At 31.2% G+C, this 14211-nt stretch overlaps 2 protein-coding genes across 2 annotated transcripts in view; one reads left to right on the top strand and one right to left on the bottom strand.

Annotated features, from left to right (window-relative positions):
• Positions 1-4711: 4711 nt before the first annotated feature.
• Positions 4712-6302, bottom strand: LOC108747585 (BTB/POZ domain-containing protein KCTD16). The gene has a single exon (XM_018485147.1). It carries the CDS (start codon positions 5661-5663, stop codon positions 4920-4922), a length of 744 nt encoding a protein of 247 aa, XP_018340649.1. The 5' UTR covers positions 5664-6302; the 3' UTR covers positions 4712-4919.
• A 5203-nt stretch (positions 6303-11505) lies between these two features.
• Positions 11506-14211, top strand: part of LOC108747605 (mucolipin-3-like) — a 4642-nt gene continuing 1936 nt past the window's right edge. The window contains exons 1-3 of the mRNA XM_018485176.1: positions 11506-11590; positions 11655-11940; positions 13952-14211. The exon at positions 13952-14211 is cut by the window's right edge and continues 6 nt beyond it. Of these exons, the coding sequence (XP_018340678.1) occupies positions 11801-11940; positions 13952-14211 (400 nt within the window). The 5' untranslated portion in view covers positions 11506-11590; positions 11655-11800. The remainder of the gene's footprint in view (positions 11591-11654; positions 11941-13951) is intronic.

The raw sequence follows: 14211 nt of genomic DNA, 5'->3' as shown, positions 1-14211 counted from the left end.
AAAAAAATATATAATATTAAATCTTGTTATTATAAATACTACATTGAAAAAAAATTTGTTCAACTAATTAAACACATTTAGTTGTTTGTAGATTTGATTAATTCAATAAATTTTATTTAATCGAATTCTACCGTAGTCTGCTTAACAAACTGTTCAATGAACAGACTACAGGTTAAATTCAATTAAATAAAATTTGTTGAATTAATCAAATCTATAAACTAAATGTGTTTAGTTGAACAAATTTTTTTTTCAATGTAAAGATGATTTCATATATCAATATATCATAATGTATCATAATTATAATTTGAAAAATGATCCGATTGCATCGTTAACTATACTATTTCTCTACTAATTCTTATGTTTTCTATTAAATTTTACAAATAAAATATGAGATGCCAACATTAAATTTCAAACGGTGATAGTAATAGAAATTTTATATCAAAGAAAGAAGTTTGGCGAAGCTCGTATATAATAAGGAGCTTATTTGATTAAAAATTAAGTTAAAATTTAATCGAATCTTACGGAATTCGAATTCCATCTAAACTTTCTAAAACAAAAACAAAGATTTAAGTTCGATTAAAAAGAGTATTTAATAAAATAATTATTTTTAAATTATCAAAAGTTACAACATTTAATAAAAATTTTAATGATCGATAGCGATGAAATTCAAATTCTTTAAAATTCGATGAAATACAAAAAAATTAAATTCTGTCATTCACTCGAGACTCGCTACCTTTCACAACGAATTTATAATACTGCTTTTAATCTACGAAATAGAGCCTTTATGTCACAAATCTCAGCATTATTATCGTCAATTTCAATTCTTTATCGTAACTTACGCACGCATAATATATCACTACAAATAAACATATTGCGTATACTTGGATATATAAAGATAATATTTAAAACTTACAATAAAAGTGCATTGTATACAATATATGCACACATAAATTAAACAACATTTTATTTTTTCCGAACCTAAATATAATTAACCAAAAAGATATAAATATTTCCAAGAATTTAATATATCGATACTTAGGTGATTAGATATAAATATTTATATGCCTTTTCGCTACATTTGAAAATTATTCTTATCATTTCCAATATTAGAAATAAATACAAGCATCAGAAAATACAATTTATTTCTATTTCACATTATAAAGATGTATGATAATCAATTGATTTTAATAATCATAAAGACTCGAAATAAGATATCAATAATGCAAAATTTATTTGGGCCCAATTTCATATGTTCGCACATTATTTGTACAAATAATTTAACTTGTAAATTAACATAAGATTATCAAATAAAATAAAAATATTTAATAAATGATTATGTTAAAAGTATCAAATATTATATATAATATATAAGAAATAAATGTCTAAATAGTATATATGGTTGGTAAAGATTTAAATTTGTACCATATTATGTAGTATTGTACCGTTATAAAGTAAATTGAAGTTTACAGTCGTTCTACGTGAGACTCTTCTACATTAACGTCGTGCAATATCCGTTTACTATCTTACAAGTTTGATTTACCTGAATGTCTTTATTTGTACAGAGTAAATGGAAGTAGGCGATTTACTAATTGTAACCAAGTACCAATTGCAATGCTATTACCGCTCCATTAATCAATAGAATCTCCGAACAAGATATGACGCATTACTCAACACAATAGTCATCATTATGATCAATTGCAGATCATATCTGAAAGCTGATATATCTCACAAGAACTTGGAAAACATCATTCAGTCGTTTCACATGTGTTATGTTATGTAATAATAACGTTTTCTCTTAATAGGGAACATTGTATTAAGAATTTAACAGTCAGCATTAGTTTGTGAAATGTCTCTCAATTGCAAAAAATTAATGGTTTTGATGGCAGATCGTACAATGTAAACAAATTAAATTTTCACGTTGGACTATCATGTCCACTCTCAGTTACATATAACACCTCACATTGACACGCATAACTCGTACGACAACCCGAACGTATAACAACATTATAAATCAATCCATTGTGGACGCAGAAGCGACATTCATTGAACAGCGAACCATGTACTAACAATAACAGCTTCGATTCGCATCATCACTCCGAAATTGTTTTTCCGGATTATCGCAACGCGTATCGAAATAAAGAGTAAGCATCCAATTGCGAATTTTCATCTTAATTTTCGTAACAATAAACCTTTCATAAATATATGTATAATTTTGATTCTGCTAACAAGTTAGGAAAGATAAATGCGTGCATTTAAAATTGAAATAATTCTACGTTTATTGTAATTCTACACATTCATCAATCATCATAATAATAAATATAATCCATAATAATAACAATAAATATAGAGACATTGCTACGATATGAGATTTATTATCTCCATTAAGAAAATCTTCGACGTTGTATGCTTTCTATACGAGAAGCTAAACTCGATACCTGCTTCGTCTGTTCAGTGCCGTCGGCACTTTTCGGAACAGTCGTTAAATATTATCCGTTACATGATAACCTGTTGCGATAGGATAATCGCGATAAATTTTTCGATTCTTCCATTATTCCGAATAAGCAAACAATTACTAATAATATTAATTACTAATAATATTAGTAGATAAATAAACGATATTTTATACAACGCAAAATAATTGGAAAGTCTAAACTGAAAATCTTTTTATATTTTATTTTTTATTTTATACTTTACAACAGGACAATAAAAAAGCTAGAAAGCCTATATAACTTAAACTTTCAACACAAGTATACAAAGAAATATCAGTTAAAACTGATAGTAAGTAAGTATTAACATGAAATTAATAAAAGTGATCAATTCTTTTTAATTTATAACTTTTTTTCCTTCAAAAAATATCTGAAAACTTTTTTCAAATATATTCCGTAAAATATAATTGCATCAAAAAGGAAAAAAATATCTCGATTATCTAGATGTTTTTGCACGAATGATTTACGACATTAAGTTCACCGCAAATTTATAACAACACTTTGCTTTCATCGTGTTCCGATATTTCCGCACGTTAACGGATCGAAAGTTACGAATTGCTTGCCACATTTACGTTCTGCTTTACAGAGAAAAGAATTTAAAACGAGAAAGGAAAGCATTGACGCGTTTTTTATCAATTTAAGAGATTGACAGACAAGTCATCAGAAGAAAGCACGTATTTTCGAGCGTTCCGTCTTTCGAATAGCACGTTTGACATCGTGTCGGGTTGTAAGTACACGCATTCGACAAGCCGCTCCGCCCATCGAGGATGGTGCTATAGTTACCCTATTTAAGCCGAGTTTATACAGAAACAATAATTCACTAAATATCGATATCTACATCATTCTTACCGCCGTTCTTTCATCATATATCTTCTACTTAAAGAAAAGGTCCGATTCTAGCGTACCGCTAACTACTTGGTCCGACTAGCGATCAGTAGTAACTACTCGGTCTGACCGTCATCTAGCAGTAACTACTCGGCCCGACCATTTATCAGTATTAACTCTACTCGGCGTACTAGCACCGGAGACTTTCTTTAAATAATAATCTCGTTATCAGACATAATTGAAATTTTTCATCACCTTTAATTTCCTCTTGCGTCAAATGCGAATGAAAAACACGCAAATGTTATTGCGTCATTCGTTCGATCTGATTCTAAAGCAGCCAATACTTGTGTACACGTCATGTCCGTCTTGCATTTACATATTTCCTTACATTTTCTCGACCGTTGCATCCAACAACATTTATCACTGACGTATCTGACACTGTTACCTCTTAAAGGGGCCAAGTCGCATTCGTAAATATCTCAGCATCATCCACCCTTTTTGCCCCGATCCGCTTTTATTGTGCACGTTTCATTCACCGTCTTACTTCGCATCCTCCAGCAATGAAAAACGCCCGATATTGGCGTCTTTCATCTCGTGGATTTACGTGAGACTACTTTTTAATAAACGTCTCTCCTTCGCAACAGCCCTGGATAGAAGCACATCGGATTTTTGTCAGAAATGGCAATTTTGTTATTGCCATCGGTACGTTTTCCGATTACGGAAGATCTTAACGTCGTAAGACGTTCAGAAAAGTCTTAGATTCTATTTGTATAGATGTGAATCAAACTCATTTACAGTTGAATAATTAGTTACACATAAAAAACATAATCATGAATTAACGAAATATCTTTGGTTTCAACATTATGTTCCCCAAATTGTTATGTTCGACATTGACTAAATTTTAAGTTCGACGTTCGACGTTAACTTGCCGTTCATAATTCTCTATGTTGCATTTTGATTCAAGCAAATTCGTAGATTCCCGACATGGTCGACGATCACGTTCGACGAGTTTATAATGCTCTTTAATACAGAAATTCAATTCCTCTTTACTTCAGCGCTGTCAATGTTTTAAACGAGGGTTCTATCGAAAGACGACAGTTTTCGGATATCTATCTTCGTCGCGTCTTATCCATTTTTCTTTATTCCGATAAAAGAATTAATTAAAGTGAGAAAAACATTTTAAGATATAATATATTTCAGAAGACGATGTTAGTATTCTCGAATGTCAAAGTATTCCAAATTCCTTTTATGTCAAATATGTTGATTAATGGTAATAATGACTGAGAAATTTTCTTATAAGACAAAATTAATTACGAACTTCGCGAAATACGATTGTCCGACGCTTTCGTACGAACTCCTGTTAAACTTGACATTGCATATCAACTTCATTATGTATCATAAAGCATGCTATAAACGAGAGTTCCGTATTATGTCATTCGCTCGCATGTTAGACACACGTGTCTTCGCGAATGTTTCCACTTCTGTCTGAACTGTTTCGAATATCTGAAGAAGTTCTTTTTCGCGGCAGCTGCTCGATCGCAGCCTCGTACTTTTGCAAAATAAGAGCCGTCAACGATGTTTAGCCAAAGTACTCGTTTGCGAAACTCTTTAATCGCGCACGAAGACGAACTCGTTATAATGATTCCAACGATTCTCTTCAGAATCCACTCCGGGTTTCAGTTGCTCAGAGTTGCTCCCGGCAGTGCCGGAGCCGCAGCTGCTCGCTAGTCTGAAGCCCTGCTCCTGCAGCATGTCGAAGGCCTGTTCGATGACGCTGTGTTTCAGGAAAAAGCGTGATGTGTAGCGATCGGACATGCCATGATCAGGATCGCGACTTTCGTTCAGCGTTTCACCAAAAACGTCCCGGCAGAGCGCCACGCGGCCGCACACGAGGATCCTCGAGAGCTTGCGGAACTTGACGTCGGCTAGACCCTCGCGGCCAAAGGCAAAGCTGCCGCGATAGCCGATGGTGATGTATCCTGGTGCGCGTTTGCCAATTGCTCCGCCAATTTGTCCGCCGGAATCTGTATTCTCCAAAATTGCCTTTTCTAAACCAGGTAGACCATAGAAATTCGCCTCCTGTTTGAGTCTCTCACGTTCACGAAAGCCCTCGGGTAAAACGAGTGCCTGATTGCGCAGAAAGTCCAATACATAACGGAAGAGTACGCCGTCGCGATCCAGAAAATATTTGCCTTTGGCGTCCTTTTCCACGGTGAATTTGCCAGTGAAGAGTGCCGCCAGATGCGAATCGCTCTCGCGAGTCAGTGTAGTCAAAGCAGTGGTGTAGAAGACGCCGCCCACGTTCAACTCTACCACGCTTGACATCGTTTCCTGTTGCTCCTGGTCCCCCATGCTGCGATTGGAGTGACGTAAGAGAGAGAGAGAGAGAGAGAGTGAGAATGAGAGAAAGAAAGAGGTAGCAGCTGGTCGCGTGGACCGATGAAGTGACTTATCGACGCCAATAGAATGACCACAAACGGAAGACTCACACCTGAGATATTCTCAGGGGGATTAAAGATGATAAAGAATCACGACACAGAACTGCACTTTGCTCGGTGAAACGCTACGCGACACTCGCGCAGGACGAGAGGCAGGAAGACCACAGGTCGACGACCTAGGAAATCCCAGAGTCGATCGTGATCACGCTATCACGGAAGAAGATTCCTCTTCAGAATTTTGATTGATGACGTGGAACAGATTGCTTCCAGAACCAGCTCGTATTCACACGTGACGACACTTTCGATGATGCTTGCTGAAAAGCCAAACAGATTCTCGTCTCACTCCGATATTATTCAATTCGTTCACGACGAATTAATATCTAGCTACTCGCAGCAGAACTGATGGTAACGGCGAGAAGCGACAGACTGTGCCACGTCGATGCGAGGGACGAAGACCGAGCTTGACACTCGCTCGGATCTCTCGGCTGCGCGCTTCCTCGCCTAGGTGGTTGGCGCGCGTGTCAGAAATGTCAGGATATACTCTCCACTCGGTCTTCCGTGTCGCGAAGGTAACGCGACCGTAATGCTGCTCTGCCGGCGCAGCGAGAACGCGCGTCGTGTCAACGCGCAGCCACCGATATCGCGCGACAACGCGCGCGCACCCCCCAGGAGTCACTATTCGATTCTCGCCCTCGGAAGAGGCTACGTGTCATGATCAGGCCTCCTCTAGGGTGCGCTTACCTCCAGTCTATCCTGGCTAACTGCGATCTATCTCAATCACGTGAACTAAATCTTCCGCAACTCTGACGTATTCCGATATGCTTCATTGCGAATTCTGCCGTAATCTGGGTTACTCCAATGTATTTTGTCATTCTCCAACAAGCTGATGCGACTTAAGCTACAGCTTAAACCTCATCTAAGTTGTGAGATTCGTAATTTTTAATTTTTTTGCGGAAAAGAATTTCATATAAATATAAAATGTAAAAAATTCAATATGCACTTTATAAAAAAACCAAATGTTCTCTCGTTTGCATTTCGACGCATGATACCTTGTTCCATTATACATTTATATTGTATTGTATGTCTCATCCGTTCGATATCTATCGGTAAATATTGAACGTAACAATATCAATATGCAAAGCGATTAATGTTATCACGTAGACAGCTGTGCATTGTTGGCATAAGTGCATACACGTTTTTTATTCTAATTGTTATTCTTCAAATATGATATTAATAAGTACGATAAACAATAAAGTTTAAAAAACAAAACATATTTCTAATTCGAAGTTGATTGTAAATTCTAATTTTCCTTTTTTTTATAAATTTTTATAAAAATAACGTTTATTTTTAAAATGTGGTACATTTTTAGGAAAATGTAAATAACACTAGTTTACAAAAAAAAAATTTTTTTTAATTACCCTAAAAGAAGTAAGATATTTCTTATAAATTTTTAAATATCGACGATGTCGCAAATTAAATTTTATTAGCACGTCAAGATTTCGAAATAAATAATTTAATACAAAAGAATGGCTTTTTGCGAAATTTGATATTTTTTATAAAAAAGGTTAACGTTATCTTGAAAAAATTCTGATCATAAATTATATTATAAATGTATTTTTTTCATCCTTTATAAAAATAGCTGTTTAATTTTAATATCTTACTTTTTAGACATATTATGAAAGATTTAATTATATAGAGTTTTTTTATGACGATAAATTTTTCGCCTACGACGATAAAGTTATATATACTTATCATTTCTAGTTTACGACTATTGATACACAATGTAATTTATCGTTATAGATCCGCTAAATGTATATGTACATTTATACATAATACAATGTACAATTATAATTTATGTATATATGTACATTTATACGTATATACATAAATATAATATATGTACATACACACATAGAATGTCTCATTTTAATTGCCCATCTCAAATATCTCAAATATCATTTAAAAAAAGTGCATTTAAAAAAAAATTATTTTAAGCAAGTTTTATAGTTTGTACGTGTATCAATAACTGCAAACTGAAAACTATATGATTTCATCGTTATGAGCGGAAAATTTACTATCTTAGAAAAAAGATATTTAAATTCTTCATAACATAACTTAAAAAGTAAGATATTGAAATAAAAAATATGTATTTTATAGAGTATAAACAATATAACTAATTTATTTAATTATAAATGCAAGATAAGGTTTAACCTAAAAAAAAAAGTAAAATATTATCTGAAAAGCCATTTTTTGGACAACAAATCATTTTGGGAATCTGACGTGCTGAAATTTTTTTACTTGCATCGCACACGTTTTCAGCATTTCTGTAAGAAATATCTATTCAAAAATTTTTTTGCTGTAAACTAGTATAATTAAAAGCAAATAGAACAAAATGTATTAATAAGTTCATTATAAATGTATATACTTTTTGTTTATTTCTCTCTCGAGATTCTTATGAAGTAAATTATTTTTAATCTTATTATATTAACAAAATTTCAAATCAAATGTAATTTTTTATATTAATATATTGTAAAAAGTCAGATTCGTTATTTTTCGGACAGACATCGTATATCAGAAAAAATATATTTTGTGAGATAAAATTTAATAAAATATAAAACTAAATATAATTTATGAATTAGAATTTTAAAATATTTTCTATTCATACAATATTTGATTATTTACTGCTTTATAAATTCTGGATATTCGACTATATATTTGTCTTACTGTCAAATTGAAATTTTCTTATACACAAACATTAGCATTTATCTTTCAAACGAGGTCAAAAGCGAACGACAAGAGAACCTTGAGAAATTACGCGCAAATGTATGTGTACGCTTCTCGCAGTTTGTATGTGAAATAAAATTGTAATACCTGTATAAAACATAAACCTTTATTAATATTTCATGCTACTTTCATTTTATGCTACTTTCATTCGGATAATATTATATTTTCTTGGAAAAATATTATTCTATAAAAAATGTGTACACACAATGGAATGATACACATTTTCATAAAACTTTATGTTAAGTCTATAAAGACAATTTCACCATAAGATTTGATGAGAAATAAATCACCTTTCAAAAAAACATAATTTTTTTTTATAATAATAAAATCCTTCTTTTATAAAAGCGAATACCCTTCTCACAGTTAAATTCTCTTTCGTTCAAGCCATACAATTACCATCCAATAAATAAAATCAATTACTGAAAGGCAATATTCTAATTTTATCTGCAATTAATTTGTGCAATTCACCGATTGCGAAATAGTTTAAATTGAAATTAAAAGAAGCATTAAAAGCAATGTGAATAAAGTTGGAGTAAGCGTTAATTTAGCTCAGCATTGCAGGTCTTCGCATCTAAAGCTAAGGATATTCAGAGTGTTTCGAGACAAATGCATTTGTAAATACATACAGAGTATCTCTAGATTTTCCATACAAACTTTAACAGTATGTTTTACCAGCAAAAATAAGAAAAATGTATTAAACATAATATAAGTCTTTAAATGCTATTATTATCACAATATTTATATATTTTAATAATAATTTAAATACTATATTAAAAAATATATAACAAAAATATTAAAAGCGTAAAAAGACAATGTTATCGAAATTACATTTCAAATTGCTGTCTGTCCATGTTAAAACAAGTTTGACATCAATATTGAATTTATCACCTTTTGTTATGAAAATAGAAGAAATTTTTATATAAAGGTTTACTCTATCCTCGCAACAAAAGATAAATTCGAAATTATATCGACGTTAAGTTTGTATTAACATGAATGGACAGCAATTTGAAATGCAAACTTCGATAACATTGTTTTTTACACATTTAATATATTTTTGTCATTTAATATACTTTTTAATATAATATTTAATATAAAGACTTATGTTTATGTAATATCTTTTTCTTATTTTTGTTAGTAGAACATACTGTCAAAGTTTGTACGGAAAATCCAGAGATATACCTCGAAAATTGTTGCAAGCTTTTATTTTGCTCCAGTCAAGGCTAAACAAGTGCGATAGTTAGCTAAGGACTTTCTTTATTTCTAAGATACGGTGATCATCTATCTGAATATTATCAATACTTACAAAAACATTTATCTTGCAAAACTTTCGCTTTTAAATTTAGTTTCTTTAAATAGAATTTTAAACTCTTAACAATTACCCCTACAGCACAAAGTTGCACAAAAGTTGCAGGAACACTACTGCAATATTGCAGCAACATTGCATGTTACAGCAATATTGCAGAGATTTTGCAGTGATATTGCTACAAATTCTGTGCTGTATAGAAAAGTAAAACAAATTTCAGAAACGAAAAATTTACTTTTTTTTTTTTAGAAATATTCAATTGATTAAAAATATCTTTTGTGTGTGTAAATGTATGTGTTATAGATAAAAATAGACAACAAATTTTTAATAAATTAAACATTTTAACAAACTATATACTCTTTCATATATTTTTGTACATAAATTAATAAAGAAATTAATATTGTTTATTTTTTTTTTATAGAGTCACTTCCTGATGAAGTTTCTTATTGCCCTAAAGAATTCTGAGTTTTATATCTTGCAAAAATATAGTAACCTTCCCTTTATCTCATAAAAGAAAAATCACTCATTTATAACACCATATCGTCACAATTTGTAGAAGTACATTATTTATAAAAAATATATATAATTATAATCTAACGAATTAATTATTAAGTAATACGACAAGATAAACATCAATAATAGTAAAAAAAATTTGGCTTTAATTCTTATTTATTTACTATAAATATAAAATTATACATATACGAGTATATATTTATATTTGTATACTACTGTTAAGCGTGCGCAAAAGATTGAGTTAAAAAGTACTCTAACACTCACCGTAAGAGAGACATACAGCAGTGGAATTATAACTTGATCTGTAATATACAAAAGTATCCAAATTAAAGTATATTTTCAAGATATTGTAATTATTATTTAAAAAATAACTGTTGCGCGAATTTAACGTTATTATTCATCTCTTAAACAAATACCCGGGAAAAAATGTTTCGTATATAGACATATTTTATATATAATTATATATAATTTTATATGAAATATAAAATTTTTTCCCAGGTATATAATTGAATAATACTAATAACAAGAAATAGTCGTAATTAATTATTTATAATCATTATTGTATTTGTCGTTTAATTAACTCATTCATATAAGCAATTTATGAAAAATATACGCCAAAGGCACTTCTAAATTTAAAAATATTGAAAAATTTAAGAAGGTAAAATGCCGGATTTGTTGCTTGTTTGCTCTATTCGATTTGAAAACAACAAAATGAGATGCAATAAAAAAGTATTTCGCGCTAGAAGTGCATCAATTTTAACTAATAATAGCAAATTGTTGCGCATAAAATAGCACCTTAATAATTATCTCAAGATTTTTTCGCGGTCATTCTATGTCTTCTCGCCTCCACATCGCTTGCCGTTCCGCCTATTGCTACTTCTTCACAAAGTACACGTATAATATTTACCCGCAAACACGTTTAATTATATTCAGTCTGCACAGCTTTATTATGTCGCTACAAAAAAATAACGCTGGAAAAGAAACGATCGCGCACAAATCTACTTGCATCTTACGAGCAATATGGCGAAGAAGAAAATCTGAAAATCGCGCTGCCAACTTTACATCGAAGCAGAAAAAAGGCGCGCTACTCACAATCAACAGTGGCGCCTCCTCGAGCCAATGGCGCGCAGTATCGCTCATTCAGTCACATTCGAGCTCAGTCGTTTCTCGAAGTTGGATGGCGTGCGATGGCTGGTGATTTAACATCGTTACGTCTGCTATTAATTACACATTGCGCTCAGGTACATGATTTTTAATCTTTAAATGCGTTAATGCAGTGATATTCATTCCGCGTTATCCACATAGATCCACGCATGTGAACAGCTGGATGTTTCGTCATCAGGTAGAAAGTGGTGCGACAACAACAACGACTCCGTAGGATAGAACACTCGTTTGTTTATACTTCCAGTGAGTTCATCATTGGCAATCGTCGTACATTGGAATTTTATAGGATGCAGTCACGCAATAGGATCCAACACGAAGACAATTCGGGGAACAGACTGCATAACCGCACCTGGAGCCACGGCAATGATAGCGAGGAGGAGGAGATCGTCAGTGAGAATACATTGCTGAACGAAAATAGCGAACAGAGGTTTGTACTCGAGCGAGCTTATCGAAATTACTTCTCAATTGAAGTCGTGTTCGCCAGTTATCTCTAATACTATTAAATTACATTGATATTTAAGTCGATGGCGTTCAACAGTCTTGATATCATTGCTTTCTTTGTTATGTTATATTTTCGATCGAATGAACTCTGCTCTGCTCTGTTACAATATAATATTGATAATGTTGCATTGTTCGATTGTTTTTGACATAGATTGTTTGCACATGTTCCAAATGTAGCATTTCTAAATAGTAATTTCGGATATCTTTCTTAAGATAAAATTAGCTGCTATCTTTTATCTTTTACAATTTGTAGTTAATTTTGCTACAAATTGTGCAGACTCATCATATTCAGAATCATCATTAGACAATGTAGACTATTGCTTGTCTACATAATTTATATATTATCAACAAAAAACATGAATAAGAATTCGTAATTTCATCAGGTTTCACAGAATACATAACATTGTATATTAATTTTATTTTTTACGTATGATTTCCTATATCTTTTGTAGGCACTCATATTTTTAAGGCGATGGCACATAGAAAAACTTAAGACATAAGACCTAATCAATAAGAAAATCAACATGTTGAATTTGCTACTGCTTATGGTCTACTGTGATTGGTCAATTCGCTCACTGCTTAAGTCTTATGTCTTAAGTTTTTTTATGTGCCATGGCTCTGTAGACTCTCTGGTTTTTGTCCAGTTTAAATTTTTTTATAGCATTTTTTTAAGGCATTCAAAAAATTTAGAAAAATTCAAGATTTCTTACTTTTTAACATCTTTGCTACATCACTAAATAGTTATTTAACTTAAATAAAATTGAAACTTTTATTTAATAAAAATTGAAATTTGTGTCAAAAAATTTATGAGTAAAATTTCACTTAGGTCAAAAAAGACTTATTGTAGTGACGAAGGGCTAACGATTATGTTGAAGGAATGAACACAAATCTTGCATTAAACATAACATACATACAAGAATCATCTGATTTTTATACTGAATATAAATATCTTAAATATTTTATATTTATACTGTTGAAATAGTGGACAAGATTCATCCATTTTGCATTATTATCGAAATTATTATTGAAATTATATTATTTTTTAATTAGTAATATTACTCTGTTAGCTTTATTAATTGATTGTGTGTGTATCAGTTTTTATTGATCCAACTTATGCCGTTTCAATTTTATATTTTTTTATACAAATATTATTATGATAGAAATAATTTTCATTAGTACAAATTATAATTTGCATTTAATTTCTTATGCTACATAATTCCACAATTGCGCTTATATACATTAATATTTAATGGAAATTAATACTATTTTGTTAACGAATAACTATCTGCCCATATAATTCGATAAATTTCTAATTTATTAGTCGATGCATTTTCAGAAATAAAATAACTATTTTTAAAGGAATCATCTGTTAATCATCATAGACAGTGGCTTTTGACTTATTATTCATAAATTATCCCTTAGAGGAATAATAAATATAAGATCACTATATTTATGATGATTGATATATGTTCTACTACATTGCGCTTACATGATATAATCTGCCAGCTTAAATAGTATGTGTTATCTCATTTTCAAGTATCATTCTTACCATACTCGGAAATATCATAATCACAAAGTAAATTTAATCAAAAGCGCTTTAACGCTTTACATACGATTGAATGTTCTGTAAATAGAAAAACTATTTGTTTTCGTATCAAATAAAAATGTAAAATGAATTAAAGAGGAAAAAAGAAATCATAGTAAAAATTATAAAAACTAGTTATAGTATAATATCTAAACTAATATATGATAAGATTAAATATAATTAATTACAGTAAGTTGTCTCTGACGAAAAGTATTACTTATGAAACAATTTTTTTTGTATTTACTGTAACAGACTTTTACTTATGATGTAATATAATAAACTCCGATATTTAAAAAGTTCTATAAAAGTGCTATGAAATAATAAAAATATAACATAATTTTACATATTATAGGCAAAAACATTCTACCCCAGTAGAATGCAAGTCTTGCCCAGTCACAACATTTGCTGAGGAGAAAATGCGACGCAAACTGCGATTCTTCTTTATGAATCCGATTGAAAAGTGGCAGGCGAAACGGCGTTTCCCCTTCAAATTTATCGTTCAAGTCATCAAGATCATCCTTGTGACCGTACAACTCTGTTTATTCGCACATAACAATTATATGCATGTGAATTATACTTGGGACAATCGAGTTACGTTCTCCCATCTCTTTT

The sequence above is a fragment of the Trachymyrmex septentrionalis genome, unplaced genomic scaffold (genome assembly GCF_001594115.1).
Source record: "Trachymyrmex septentrionalis isolate Tsep2-gDNA-1 unplaced genomic scaffold, Tsep1.0 scaffold20, whole genome shotgun sequence".
In the NCBI taxonomy this organism is placed as follows: Eukaryota; Metazoa; Arthropoda; class Insecta; order Hymenoptera; family Formicidae; genus Trachymyrmex; species Trachymyrmex septentrionalis.
Note: the sequence above shows the minus strand (reverse complement) of the source record. Positions and strands in the feature narration are given on the sequence as shown.